Below are 15,181 nucleotides of genomic sequence, written 5' to 3' on the forward strand. Positions count from 1 at the left end.
AGTGTGGATGCTCAGAGGAACCAAACACAAGGAATCCATTGTAAGGGAAAAAATAATAAAAGGCTCTGAGAAAGGAAATAAGTTAAATACAAAAAGTTGTGTGTGGACATTGTTAGATGTTATAACAGTATGCCAAGGTTTAGATTTGCTATGATAAGTTTTAACTTGACTTTTTACAATGGAAATGTTAAATCTAACATCAATATAAATCAACAAAATCTTATACCAGCTAATTACATGGCAGGAGTGAATGTATTTTTAATTCAAAGACCTTTTCCTTTAAATGCATTGGTTATAAAATCTGTGACTTGCTCCTTGAATGGGGAAACAAAAGTGCTTCCCATTCTTTAAATGACAGATTCAAAGTGCAAAACCACAATGAAGAAAAGACCCAGGTCACGTATTAGTATTCAGTGACTTCAGATTATAGGATTTTTTTTTGAACATGTCAAAACCTTTGGACAATAATTTAACAAATGTCCATTCCATTGCAGGCAGTAGATGCTGCAGTTGAATTACAGATGCTGAAATCAATTAGTCCTGCAATCATAGAATCATAGAATCGATTGGGTTGGAAAAGACCTCCAAGATCATCGAGTCCAACCCTTGGTCCAACTCCAGTCCATTTACCAGATCATGGCACCCAGCGCCGCGTCCAATCTGCATTTAAAGATCTCTAGGGATGGTGAATCCACCCCCTCTCCAGGCAGCCCATTCCAATGCCTGATTACTCTCTCTGTAAAAAATTTTTTTCTGATATCCAACTTAAATTTCCCCTGGCAGAGCTTAGGCCCGTGCCCCCTTGTTCTATTGCTGAGTGCCTGGGAGAAGAGACCAGCCCCCACCTGGCCAGAACTTCCCTTCAGGTAGTTATAGACAGTGATGAGGTCACCTCTGAGCCTCCTCTTCTCCAGGCTAAACACCCCCAGCTCCCTCAGCCTCTCCCCATAGGGCTTGTGCTCCAGTCCCTTCACCAGCCTTCTTGCTCTTCTCTGGACCCGCTCCAGCATCTCAATATCCTTTCTGAACTGAGGGGCCCAGAACTGAACACAACACTCAAGGTGTGGCCTCCCCAAGGCAGAGTACAGGGGAAGGGTCACTGCCCTGGGCCTGCTGGCCACGCTATTTTTGATCCAGGCCAGGATCCCATTGGCCTTCTTGGCCACCTGGGCACACTGTTGGCTCATGTTGAGCTTCCTGTCAATTAGTACTCCAAGGTCCCTTTCTGCCTGGCTGCTCTCCACCCACTCTGTGCCCAGCCTGGAGCGCTGCAGGGGGTTGTTGTGGCCAAAGGGCAGGACCTGCACTTGGCCTTGTTGAACTTCATCCCATTGGAATCAGCCCATCTCTCCAGTCTATCCAATCAGCACCAGTTCCTTCAGCAGAGCTCTGACATTGGACAATCTTACCCACTACTTGGATGGCAGCTCCACGTGCCTCCTTTAGCAGCATTTCAAAAGGAAAGGGGGGGATTTTCAAACAAATTCCTCTGAAGACACCGGTTTTGTCTCTAACTATTAAACATGACATTAATACTGAGCTGTTCAGCATATTTGTAAAGCATCAAACCTCTCCCAAATTAAGTAATTCCTTTTTCTACCTTCGAGGAGGTCATCTTCTTCTATTCCTTTGACGATTTTAGATTTGTAGTCTCGAAAAAACATGTATTTAAGTAGCCTTCTAAGCTTCTTCTAAGGGAAAAAATACATTTATACGAATTAGTATCAGGTAATTATTTTTATTTAAAGTAATTATAATGTGTAATACATTAGTCAGTAAATACAATTGTTAAAATATTCATATTTTTCATTCTGCAGAAAATCCCCACATAGAAAATATCTCAAAGTTAACAGCAACTTAACAATAAATTTTACTTATTTGAACTTCTTGGCACTTTGCTGTGAGACAGAAATAGGTTTGACTTTCAGAAAGCAGAAATTCAGCAATCAGGCGTGTTTAGGGCACTCCAAAGTCTGCTTAATTTGGGAATTCAAGCCTAGAAATGCACATTTCCATGAACTTTGACATCCATATTAACTGCTCTTTTCAGTATAGCCTTGTGGCTCTTACCAGAGAAAGAAACTGCAATTGTTTCTCATGTTTTAGCAGGTTTTACTTTTGAAATTGTTTTGGTCATTAGATTTCAGCTATTAAATGAGGACAGAAAAACAAAGGGACAGAAAAGGGTGAGGAGTTAAGGAAGAAAAGGAGACAGAGAAAGAATTAAAAATTTAGATAAAAATAGTTGACAAAATTTTTTGAACAATGTTGAAATTTGAGGAAAGAAAACTAATTTTTTTTTTAATTGACCTGTTCTACTTACTATCCAGAAGAAGAAAGTCCATCCCTAATTTTTGAGATTTTAGTTGGGTAAAGTACAGGAAAAACATTCCAAAAGAAAATAAAGAGAATTTGCAGACAGTCTAAATGACCAAACTCTAACGGTCTCATTGTCAAATGTCACATCTTACACCCTGCATATCCAGGGGGAAATTACAATTATTGACTTTTAATAAAAGGAATATAAAGGATAAGGATGAATATTTTTATCTTATTAAGGAATTAGGTTGAGCTCTGAGGTGCATTACCTGCCCTAGAGGTTCGTGAAAAAAATCTATTGGTAACTGAAGTTACAGGAAAAGCCAAGAATGAATTAAAATATTATGGAAGGATTGTATTGTGCACAATAAAATACAATTGTAAAGCAGTTATATTTTTAAATAAAGCTATCCATGAGACAGACTCCTTTTAATACATTAAGCAAACACTTGAAAACACAACAAGCAGCTGAATATGTAAAATAAGAATGTCTGACTTATTACTGTACCTTATCTTTGCGCATTAGGAACAGGAGATCCTCGGCAGAGATGACTCGAGCTCCTCTCATCTGAGAAACTTCAGCTGCCTGCTGCAACTAAAAGAAATGAATAAATTAGGATGGCTTTTTCAGTGTTCAAAACTTTATTCACTGGGGCTTGTTTTAAATAAATTCAGATAATATTTTGCATGGTCTTGAACAGCAAAACACAGGCTTTGCACTAAAACACAAGCTGGGACTCTCAGAGGTGTCACTCACTCGGCTCTTGTTCGCCAAGAAGTGAATAACAATTTCATGAAAAGCCTGAAAGACTTTTGACAAATCTCAAGCAAAGCTTTTTTTGTTTATATTTAAAATGATTGCTTTCAAAAAGCTCTACAGCCCTTTTTTTCCTTTCCTTAGTGCAGAAAATGAACATATAATTCTCTCAGGCAATGTAAAAATGCCAAATTCTTGCCATAACACTTTATCTGCAACTGTGTAAGGGTGGCTGATCCCTCTCCCAATTTTTTAGAATAACAAATATTAATTTTAAACAGCTTACCTAAGTATTTTTTGAAAGAAACTCTACCCTTACTTGACTTAGCATTAGTACAAGCCAGACTCACATGAAGAATTTTTTTAAGCATGCTCTTATTTCATTTGGGAGAATGAAAATGAATTGATAGGAAAAAACAACTCTATTAAAGAAGGAATTGAAATGCCTTATTGAGCAGAGCAGCCCTTCAGCTATTAAAGTGATAATGATGGGATTGAGCAAGGAATGCCATAAAAATGGGGAAGAGGTGGCCAAAGCAGTGGGAAGTGGACTGTCCTCACCTTCACTGCCCTTAATGGCCCTGAACATCCCAAATTGTGCTGGAAAGAGCAAAAACCTCTTCCTAAGGGACTAAGCCCCTCAGCCTTCAGTAGGTGCAGGAAGTGAGGCTGGTTTGTACACAGATGGATCATATCAAACCCTGGGCAAGGTTAGGAACCTTGAAGCCTTGGTCAGAAATTTGTGCAAGCTGATGTTTATCAAACTACTGGGCTGGGGTGGTTCAACCCAAACGCACAAAAGAAGTCAGTGGGATTTGCTCCTCTTGCCTCACTAGCCCTTGGTTCTGGCATAAGATGATCATGGAACCATAAAATGGTTTGGGTTGGAAGGAATCATTAAAGTTCATTTAATTCCACTCCCTGTAAGGATCAGGGGCATCTTCAACTAGACCAGGTTGCTCAGAGCCCTGTCCAACCTGGCCTTGAATGTTTCCAGGGATGGGGCATCCACCACCTCTCTGGACAACCTGTTTTAATGTAAATCATGATGCTGTAGAGATGGTGGGATGGAAAGGTGCTTCCTGGCATTGAGTTTACTTTAGTCTCTAAATTAAAATATATTGTCCAAAAAGCAAGATTTAATCATCAGGTTTTTCCCTCTTGTCCTTGTTTACCCTCTGATGGAAAACTGACTGTAAGCACAGTACAAAAGTTATCAAAGAGAGAGAGAGACCTTAAAAAATTCTTGATATTAAAATTCATACACACCTGTACCACGATCAACAAACAGCAATTTGATTTATGCTGAAATATCTCTACATTCTTCTTTAGAAATGCATTAATGCACCTGAAAATAATTTAAAGAAATCCTATCCTTCATACTCACACCAGCAATGGTTTCACTCAGTATCACTGGCTGAATAAGTATATTATTAATCTGAGCTCCCATGCTGCTATGACTTGAAATAGGCCTATTCAGAAGTTAAAAAGATCAACAAAAACAGTAGCTGTTTCTAATATCCAAAGAAGGAGGGGAGGGGGGCAGAAAGATTTTCATTTTGGCAAGTGTTCAGTGGGCAAAAGATTCAGTCCATAAATCGTAATACTGGACTGCATTAATTTTTTTCCACACTAATCACACACATACAAAACGTTAACTGTATCTCGTAGGCACAACACAAAACATACAGAGCGAAGAGGGTCAGGTTTTCCCCTTGAAACCCTCTCTTGGCCCTTCCAGTCGCCAAGACCAGAGAGATTTCAGGAATTCCAAAGTCACAGTAATACAATCCCACTTGAAAAATGTAAGAATGTGAAAAACGATAGTTCTATTTTTTGGCATAAGCGAAACTGTTTCTTATTCTGATTAGTTTGAGGGCATGCAAGCTCCTTATATTTCTAACATAAAATATAAAGAACTGGATAAAAAAAAAAATTACCAAGAACGAGCCAATATTCCTCTCTGGTGTAAATCTATTGCAGTGAATGGATTTATGCCAGGGCTGACTTTGGCCCTACTGAGCTTAAAAGCGTTAGAAAACCTGACCTTAGCACGGTGATAACACGAGGCAGCTTTTCCAACTATCACAGAAAACAACGGCAGAAATATCTGATGTGAAAGTTTGCTCAACTTCCCGAAAATGTACAGGAACATAACTATGATCTCTTGGTCCTCTCCAACCCAAACAACTCTTTGACTCTCTAAGGCGTTGATTTTCTTACTATAAAATTCAGATATGCTGACTTCTGTGAGCAGCTGAAATACCTTGTTTTTCCCAATGATAAGCACGTGACAAAGTCATTTCTAGCAGGGATTGTGTGTGAGCTGCTCACAGGAGCCTCGTGATGAGGGATGGGAGAGCGAGAGGCCAAATTCACGTCCCATTTGCATCTAACTAAATCCTGAATAACACTGTTTACTTTAATGGAGTTACTCTGGGCTAAACACAAGATCAAAATCTAGAATAATATTCTCAGTTTCTACCAAAACAATGAAAACTTTATTCTTGTATTGCCTCGACTTTTATATCTATTTTATTTTAAGGAACGGACACACAGCATTTAATTTCTTTGGCTTAAGGAAAGCAAAATACAAAAATAATTACTTCCTGTACAGTTATAAAATATGGATTATTTATCCAAACAGCCCATAATGAGTTCTGCACTGGTACACATATTTACCTGGGAAACCAGGATATGCTCAGGTAAATATGTATCCAAGCAATTAAATAAAAATTACGTCCCACACAGCCGAGGCTGGGGGGGGAAGATGTATTTATAGTTTAACACACACGTAATTGACTCACTCAAACCACAACATGAGTGCTTTGCTATAATTAGCATTATAACAAACTGTCTTATTCAACTGTCCCAGAGTTGCCATTAATATGCAATAAGCTCCAAATCCTTAATTACTTTGTGAGCAGCACTTCTCGTGCCTCCACGTCATGGGTGGGGCATAAAGGCTGCAATGACTTTCCAGAGATGAAGTTCCCTTATGGCAAAGGTGGAGATATGGCAAGAATTTCCCACCATCTCACTGCTCCAGGCCTCAGTGACACTCAGTGCCAGTCACAGAAAATTTGAGCCACAGCAGCAGTTCCAACACACTCACTTGTCTTCTCCTAATTTTTTTTAATTTTTAAACTATTAAGTCCACATTAGAAAATATTTTGTTTGGGATGATATTGAAGAACAGCAAACAATTCAAATTAGTCAGCCTTGTAAAGAAAAACTGGTTAAATTGCCAGCAAACAATATTTGAGACCTCAGAGTCTGAATATATATATTTTTTTCTTTTATTACAGAGGAATTATGAACCCCTAAAAGCAAACTTTAAATAACGGAAGTGTTGAAATGATTTTAACTATAGGAGCGCAAATAGCTCTGTTAATAATTAGGAGTTTATGAAAAATAAGTGTATTTTACAATTTTTTCACTTTACAAAGAAGGTAGTATATACAGTAACTAAATTTAAAGTCTAAGAAGAAATGGCAGGGGAATAATATTTTAAAATGTAATCACGGGTTTAATGATTTTATGAAGTTAACTTTCTTGGCAGGATGAACTGAAGCATGTTAACAGTCACCTTACGGCTATTTTCTTTTTGCAACTTCTGCAAATTATAGATTTGTTGAAAGGAGTATTCATTCTCCTGTGACAGAAGCAAAGTTACTTCAATGGGACTGTCTGCCCTTTTTTTTTTTTCCATAATTATTTTTTCTTCCACTACCCCCAAAGTCAACAATCACCAATACTTCTACAAAACCTTCTTGATGGACAAACAGACAAAAAGCTGGAAAACAAACACAGTGTGTTGTGACATAACCCTTCCAGTTAAACTGCAGGACGGAGCTGGAATGGTAATGTTTGCATGCCTTGGAACTGCTGGCAGCCAAGAAAAATGCTGCAGGAGCTACGGTTTTGTTTTCATTATACAAGAAAATGAGATCATGGTTCACCTGGGTGAATTTTTTTTCTGAGGCAGGAAGGTTGTTTTGTTATTAAATACGCATTAAAATATCCTACTTTTCCTCTTTTCCATATAAAATTTATGCAACTATAAAATTACCAGAGAATATTCTGAATTTAGATATAGTCCTGTAAATATCATCATCATCATCATCATCATGGCCAGGCTTCACGAATGAAGATATGAGAAGGGCACTACCCAGGCTTGCTGCAAGCTGCTGGTGGCTAAAAAGGCCGATACGGGATAGGCAGGTCCGGTCACAGAAGGCACAGCGGAACGTCTGCCTGGGTGACATTGGCAAGGAACGGTTCTGTCTGCGGTGTCTTTTCTCCTCCAGACTGACTCTCTGTGCATTCTCAAAGGAAGCAGCAGCGTCATGAATGGTGTGTCTCCATGAATCCCGATTGGAGGCCAGAGTGGACCATTGGTGGCAGCCAATATGGCCAAGGCTGAGGTGTTGTTTCAGGGAGTCCTTGTATCTCTTCTTCGGGGCTCCTCTCTTGTGGCAGCCGGTGGCGAGTTCACCATAGAGCACAATCTTCGGGAGGCAGTGGGTGATCCTCCATCCTGGAGACGTGCCCTGGGCAGTGGGTGATCCTCCATCCTGGAGACGTGCCCTGCCCAGCACAGCTGAGTTCTCATCAGCATGGCCTTGATACTGCTGACCCCTGCCTGTTCAGAACAGACACATTGGTCACGTAATCAGACCAGTGGATGTTCAGGATTGAACGGAGGCAGCGCTGATGGAAGCGTTCGAGGAGCCGCAGGTGGTGTCGGTAGATGACCCAGGATTCAGACCCATATAAAAGAGTAGACAGTACAATGGCTCTGTAGACACTGATCTTTGTACTTTTCTTTAGGTGTTTATTGGACCAGACTCTTTTATGGAGTTTTCTGAAGGCTCTGTATGCCTTTGCCAGCCTCTTGTCTGTCTCTTTGTCAATCTTACCGTCTGAGGAAATGATACTTCCCAGATAGGTGAACTGCTGGGCTGACTTAAGCTCTGAATTGCCTATGGTGATGTGAGGATGATGGAAGACTTCTTGAGGTGCAGGTTGATAGAGAACTTCCATCTTCTTCAGGCTGACTTCCAGCCCAAAAAGCTCAGCAGCCTCTGCAAAGCAGGATGTGAAGTGCTGCAGAGCTGCTTCTGTGTGAGCAACGAGGGCGGCATCGTCAGCAAAAAGCAGGAATATATTCCAAACAGATCACCCCATTACTAGACAACTAAATAAGTAAATACAGGCTTTAACTTCAATTTTTCATGTAATATCTCACATGCTGTTAATGCTCCCACCTGAGCTTCTAATTCTAATACACACACAGAGGGAAAACACCAAATTTGTTTCCACAAGTCAGCACAGGCACATGTTTTATGCAGTTAACACATCCTGGGGAGGTAATTACAGTAAGGAGTCCATCAGAGCACTCTAATAGGTAATGATTTAGGATCACTGCACAAGGGTTAAACAGCACAACTGAATCATCCCAAGCTGCCTGAACCAGAAAATGTCCATCTGCAGATTAAAAGACAACCAATTTCTTTATGAGTTATCTAGTTTCAAATCTAAGTATTTTTTACTGAAGATCATTTAATGCCACACCAGCTGAGTATGTGTGACTTCAAGAAGATGAAGCTCTGTGTCACATTTTGAAGCTTTAGAGTCTCATGGAATTATAGAACCATTAGGTTGGACAATATCTCTCTTCCAACCATTCCCCAGCACTGCCAAGCCCATTATCAAACCATGTCTCCAAGTGCCACATACACACGTCTTTTAAATCCCTCCAGGGATGGAGACTCTACCACTGCCCTGGATAGCCTGTTCCAATGCCTTACAGTCCTTTCTGTCACAAAACACGTCCTAATCTCCAATCTAAACCCTGGAGAAATTTAAAGCCATTTCTCCTTGTCTTGCTGCTTGTTATGGGTGAGAAGAGACCGACGCCCACCTGGTTCAACCTCCTGCCAGGCAGATGTAGGGAGCAATGAAAGCTGTTATCTTATGCTTGACACAGAGTGAATTTCAGTCCATACAGATCATGAGAACAAGAAAACACGAGCTCATATCCCTGTGTCTCCAGCATTTCCTGATAACTTATTTTCAGGGACATAATTTGTTATATTTGCCCCCACATAAAAACCTTACTCCTGAGTCCCTGAAGCACAATCAACTGCTTCTCCTCACCTTCTAGCAGGTGGCAACAGCTGATTTCCACAGTTCAGGCAGCTCTAAAGCTGTGGAGTTTGGATACAGAGTCTGCAGCCAGTTCCTGGAAGCTGGAGAAGAATTACCCCAACAGTCTCTCTGGCAATCAGCAGGTTACACAAAGGTGCCTTCCCACCAAAGGCACAAAGAGCATTTCTACAAGTCCCATACTCAGTGGTTTCAACATCAGAGGTGACAAGCAGCTGATATAAAGTCAACGACAGAATGTTCCAGCCCTTTCCTCAGCTACCTCTAGAATGAAGGTGTGTGAAAGTCAGTCCTACAAACTCCAGCAAACAGCCCCACACCTCAGCCTGCACATTTTTAACTGCAGCACTGCTAGCCAAGACCCCCAAGCATCACTAGGACAAAGAGAAGGTATCTCCTAATATTCCCATATATTTAAATTGAACATTTAATATAAATTTGGGCATCACCATCTCTCTTCATTCTGACAACTCACACACTTCTGTTGATTATAGAAAAGGTCAGAGAGGTTTTTTTGTTTTGCTTTTTAAATGATTTTTAGCAACACATTTAGTACTATCAGGAACAAAATATGCAACAACAAAAGGTACACGACCATAGGGAGTTAAAACAGCAAAAGCAGAACACTCCCAGCTTGCTTGAGTTTATGTTCTTCATGGTAAAAACAACATCTTTCTAAAAGTACAAAAGATTAAAAAAAATGGGGAGAATGTACAGAGCCTTTAGAAAACTACAGAGAGTCAGTCTGTGCAATGGGATGGGCCAACAGGAAAGTGCACCATGTTCTTTAGCTCTGTTACTTACAGTGAAAACCTCCATCTGCTGGGGACAGAGTGATTCCTTTAAATTATATCAAATAGACTAATAAGGAAAATAAATTTCCAAGTAAATAGTGGCATTAATACTTCTATTTTGCAAAAGATGAACTTATATTAGCCTTTTTTTCCCCTCTTCTTTATTAATAATTTAAGCCTGACTTCTTAAATTAGAGCTTGCTTTTCCATTTTCTGTCACACAGGGAAAAGAATTTAATGCATTTATGAACAATAGCTACATTTCAACTTATGCTTCAGGCATGACTTTTTCCTATTTTCCTTCTTTCAATTCGAATTCCAAAAGCAACATTTTGGGCCAACATTTTCTAACTGTAATTCTTCTACTCTCCAGGAAACAAAAGAAACCCTATTGCACACCTGATATTTACAGAAGGCAATACTGACCAAACTAAGTGAAATTATACCCATAAAGTTTCTGGGTACAAAAAAGTATCAGCCTCACTCAACTCAGTTTTCATGTGGTCAAATTATTCAGTGGCTACAGAGGTGTGAACTCAAGGCTGGGTGTGCCACTGCTGGTGCTCTCCCACTGCAGGTGATGAAAACAGCAGGCAAGAAAAGACACTTGGAAACTGCTGCTCCAGCTCTTATTACAAGGGAGAAAAAATAAGCTTGAAAACCGTCACCCAAGTGGAAATGGTGGAGTAGTGTCCTCTAGGACAAGAGATTGTGAGAAAAGCTTTGTGAAGGGTGAACTTTACAGATACGAAAGATCCATCAGCCAATATGGACCTGAAAAATTCTCAAGGCCAAAAGGACTTCAACCTCTGCAAACAGATCCCTCTTCTTCTAAAGAAGACTTGTGTAGGTGTCCTCTGTTATTGACTGGCTGTGTTCTAGGATTGTCAGGATATTCTGGATGCTGAGGTAAATGAGGCCAGCCCACTGCAAATCACTGCAACAAATTTCCCTGTATGTAAAGTAAATAACTGCTGATGCTGAAGGGAGATTTAAAGGTCTTCTAGCCCAAATTATAATAAAAATAACTACATTTGGACTCAGACTTCCCCCAGTGAGCTGTTCCATTTTCACAACAGTATCACTGTAGCCACTTCAAATTGTGAATCTCAAATATAACCATTATTTACATCTAAGTTACATGGCCCTAAACATTAATTTGAAAAAATAAGAAATGTGCAGTCTTTTCATCAATAAATGCATTCACCTTTAATAAAACAAACAAAAAAAAGCAATTGGAATTTATCCTTTTTAAGAACTGAAGGTAGTATTTTGGAATATTTAGTCTATTAATTCAGATTTATTTCCTCTCCATCAATTAGTTCTATTTCTTTTCTTTCTCTAACATTACTATGGCATGCAAACCAGCAGAGCTTTATGTTATACCCCAGCTTCCTGTCCTTTGGTTTCAAATCCCAGAAGAAACCACCACTCAGGATTATTCCTCACCAGATTCCAGTGCTGCAAGGAGAAAAAAAACCTGCTCTCTGTTGATTGAGAGACCATCTAATATAAACAGGTTCCTTTCTCCCATTGCTGTGGAGAGCACCATTTGTTTAAATCATGTATCCTTACACTGCTCACACAGGAAAATAATCACTGCCTTATATTAGTTTCACCAGAGCACTAAATAAATACTCTTCCTTTCCATGTGAGAGCAAATTGGAATCAGGTGTCACTGGTGGACACAGGGAAAGTAAGACACGTATTGACCTACCCCAAGCACAGAGATAAAGTGGGTTTAGAGGAAGCCTCGGGGGAAGGAAAGAATGCACAGCAAGTGCTGCTGTGAAGAACAGGCACTGAGCACAGGGGACCTCGACAGAGAGCTGGGCAGAGAACTGTCTGAAGTTCAACAAAGGCAAATGCAGGTCCTGCACCTGGGGAGGAAAAACCGCAGGCACCAACATAGACTGGGGGGTGACTGTTGGAGAGCAGTTCTGAGAAGGACCTGAGCGTCCTGGTGGACATCAGGCTGTCCATGAACCAGCAGTGTGTCCTGGGGGCCAAGGCCAATGGGATCCTGGGGTGCATTAGGAGTAGCATTGCCAGCAGGTCAGGGAGATGATCCTGCCCGTCTGCTCAGTCCTGGTGAGGCACATCTGGAGTGCTGTGTCCTGTTCTGGGCTCCTCAATACAGTGGAGACTTGGAGCTCCTGAAGTGGGTTTAGTGGAGAGTGACAAAGATGATGAAGGGACTGGATCATCTCTTTTATGAAGAAAGGCTGAGGGAGCTGTGCCTGCTCAGCCTCCAGAAGAGACACAGAGGGGACCTCATCCTGCCTGTCTGTCTGCAGGGAGGGGGCAGAGGATGGACCAGGCTCTGCTTAGGGGGGGTCCATTAATGGGACAAAAGGAACAGACAGGAACTGATTTCCAGGAAATTCCACCTGAACATGAGGAAGAACTTCTTTTCTATGCAGTGGCTGAGCACTGGAACAAATTGTCCGGAGAGGATGTGGAGTCTCCCTCATTGGAGATACCCCACAACTGTTTGGACACAATGCTGGGCCAAGTGCTCTGGGATGGCCCTGCTTGAGCAGGGAGGTTGGACCAAATGACCCACTGTGGTCCCTTCCAACTTTACCCATCCAGTGATTCTGTGAGACAGGGACACTGACCCCCTGGCTGAACTGATCCCAAAGTCACATAAATATTTTCTTCAAACACTTCAAAATGAAGGACAAAAACATACATTTAAATCTCAAAATATAAGCAAGACATTGCTTTGAAAATTTACAGCAGGAGACAAAAGGAGAAAAAAAAAGGATTCAGGTTCAACCAGAAACACAAAATTGCAACATTTTCCACTAGAAAGCTCTACAATTATTCACAGCCCTGGAGGGAGATGCCATCATGTTCATACTTTGAAATACCATGCCAGTAGTACGAGACTTTGTCAGTTAAAAGATTTTACCTGAAATGATTCACAATCTTTATTCATACTTTTTTTATTCTCATCTGCTCATGTGCACAGGTCAGCCAAGGGAGAGCTTCTGGTGACCACAAGGAAATGCTGCCACAGGATCTCTCAGATTAGAGTGAGGCACATAATGGATGTAAATGAATATGGGATTAAATGGTTTGGGATGCCAGAGAGGCCAAATGGGTGTCTTGGTTTAAGGTCCATTATACTGCCTGCAGGACTTTGACAGTCAGGTAAGTGTCATCTTGCAAGATACATTCAAATTATCAATAGGAAAAATCAAAACCATTTAATACTTTTTCAACCACATGAAATGCATAGAGTGTCCATTATGGCACTAGAGAAACTCTCATTCTGTTCTGTAATCTTTACTGCCAATAAGGACAAGGTGTAATCAGAATGAGTTATCATATAGACAGTCCTAAGAATTTTTTTCTCTTACATCATGGTTTAAAAATCATAAATTTATGATTACTTTCTTCCAAGAATTTTCTACTCTAAGATAAAAATAAAAATAGATGGAAATGTATGAAAACAATAATGCCAGTCCAAGGAAGACCAATTTTCATGTAAAAATGAGGAAAGGAAATCCGATATTTTTGTATGTATGTGTTGGTTTGCTGAATTTTCTTATTTATCTGAATTAGAATTGTCAGGGCTCCCAAAAACACAAGGTAAATTGTATGATGGCAACATGAACATGACAGATTTTGCCTTGGAAAGATGAAAGAAAGAAAAAGGGAGAGAGCTCTCACTCAGAGAGAGAAAATAAAGTACCACAAAGGAACGTAAATGTGAAATCTGAACAACAGATATTTGTGTCTGAAAAAAGGCCCTGATTTCCTAACTCCTATTTAATGTTCATTCTTTAATTAACATTCATTTCCCAAGGACATAAGTCTGAAAAGGCTGTTTCACATTACTTTAGCACGAAGAGAAAGAATCACTTTTAAGCCATGAAAAGGCTGGGGAAAAAAAATAAACATGCCTTCTGAACATAATTTCCTCTTTATTGCTACTGCAAAGTTATGAAATGAAATCTATTATTTAATTACATTGGATCAAGCAACAGGAAGGGAAGGGAGTGTTTGAGTCACAACATCCCTGTAAGGATAAATTACTACACTTCCCCTTGCTAAAAGACAGTCTTAATGAAACTGAGCAAATGGTTAAAATCAAACTACTGGGAGGTAGGAACATCTTCTTGCTAATGTAAAAAAGACATAAAATGTACTCTGAAATTCTGAACAGAAATATTGGTAACAATAGGGGGAAAAGCAGCAACATTGCTGCCAGAATATCAATAGTTTGAAAATTGCTGTACTTATTCAGATTCTTTACAGATTCTGAAGATAGTTTAAAAACCATACAATAGCTTCTGGGCCTGCTTTGTTTAATGCTTTGATTGGAGATGTTTAGATAATCTATTATGAAAACTTAAATTTATCTCCTATTACTACCAGAACTTTATTAGCCATGTGGGATTTCCCATAGCTGTGCTTCATAATGTTTACTAGAGCCTTCAAATTGAATGCAACTGTTGGAAAAGTTAAAGCATTTTATTTCTTAAGTATGTTCTTGACATAAAAAATTGGGAGGGCTTTAAATTCTAATGAACAGATAGACTGAATTGGAAAACATTGGAATAGATAACCTGGCAACTGGGGAAGACTCCACAACTGGGACATGAATGTGCAAATCTGTGATCTTGTACATAATTTAAATTCACTTTGACTTGGGTGGAGATGCTCTGCAATTATCTTTCATGGAAATACTATCTTTTCTCAAAATTAAAATACACTAAACTATGAGGGAATTTCACAAATAATTTGAAGAACAATGGAAAAGATCTTTGAAGCTGTTCAGGAAAGCTCCTCCTAAGCCTGAGGGTGGTATGGGAGACAGCATTTCTTTGACACAAGAACACTCTTGGAGGCAGCAGAGACTCATTCCATGGGCCCAGCAGAGACTGGACTGACCACTCAGCACTGCAGGATTGATGACATGGAAGGGATGAGTACAAGAGAAGACTTTTTTGGGGAAGGAGGCAGAGAGGTTCTGAGAGGGATAGAGGAAACAAGATAGAAACATCTGTTGGCAAAAATTTTCTAGGTCAAAGACTTTCATGGTGCCCTCCAGGTATTTGGTTCATGGTTGACTTCCAAACTTCTAACAGTCCATGGATGTGGCCATAAAAATCCCCCTTTAGTCTTT

The 15,181-nt window shown here is 40.0% G+C and overlaps 1 protein-coding gene across 3 annotated transcripts in view; it reads right to left on the reverse strand.

Moving 5' to 3' along the window:
- The window catches only part of SUPT3H (SPT3 homolog, SAGA and STAGA complex component), a 279,283-nt gene that overhangs the window by 90,706 nt on the left and 173,396 nt on the right, over nucleotides 1-15,181 (reverse strand). For all 3 annotated transcript variants that reach the window (XM_071548208.1, XM_071548209.1, XM_071548210.1), the window contains 2 exons: nucleotides 2,828-2,914; nucleotides 1,601-1,691 (listed from right to left, as the gene is read on the reverse strand). In XM_071548208.1, coding sequence (XP_071404309.1) covers nucleotides 1,601-1,691; nucleotides 2,828-2,914 — 178 coding nt within the window. The remainder of the gene's footprint in view (nucleotides 1-1,600; nucleotides 1,692-2,827; nucleotides 2,915-15,181) is intronic.

Source organism: Pithys albifrons, chromosome 2 (assembly GCF_047495875.1).
Source record: "Pithys albifrons albifrons isolate INPA30051 chromosome 2, PitAlb_v1, whole genome shotgun sequence".
In the NCBI taxonomy this organism is placed as follows: domain Eukaryota; kingdom Metazoa; phylum Chordata; class Aves; order Passeriformes; family Thamnophilidae; genus Pithys; species Pithys albifrons.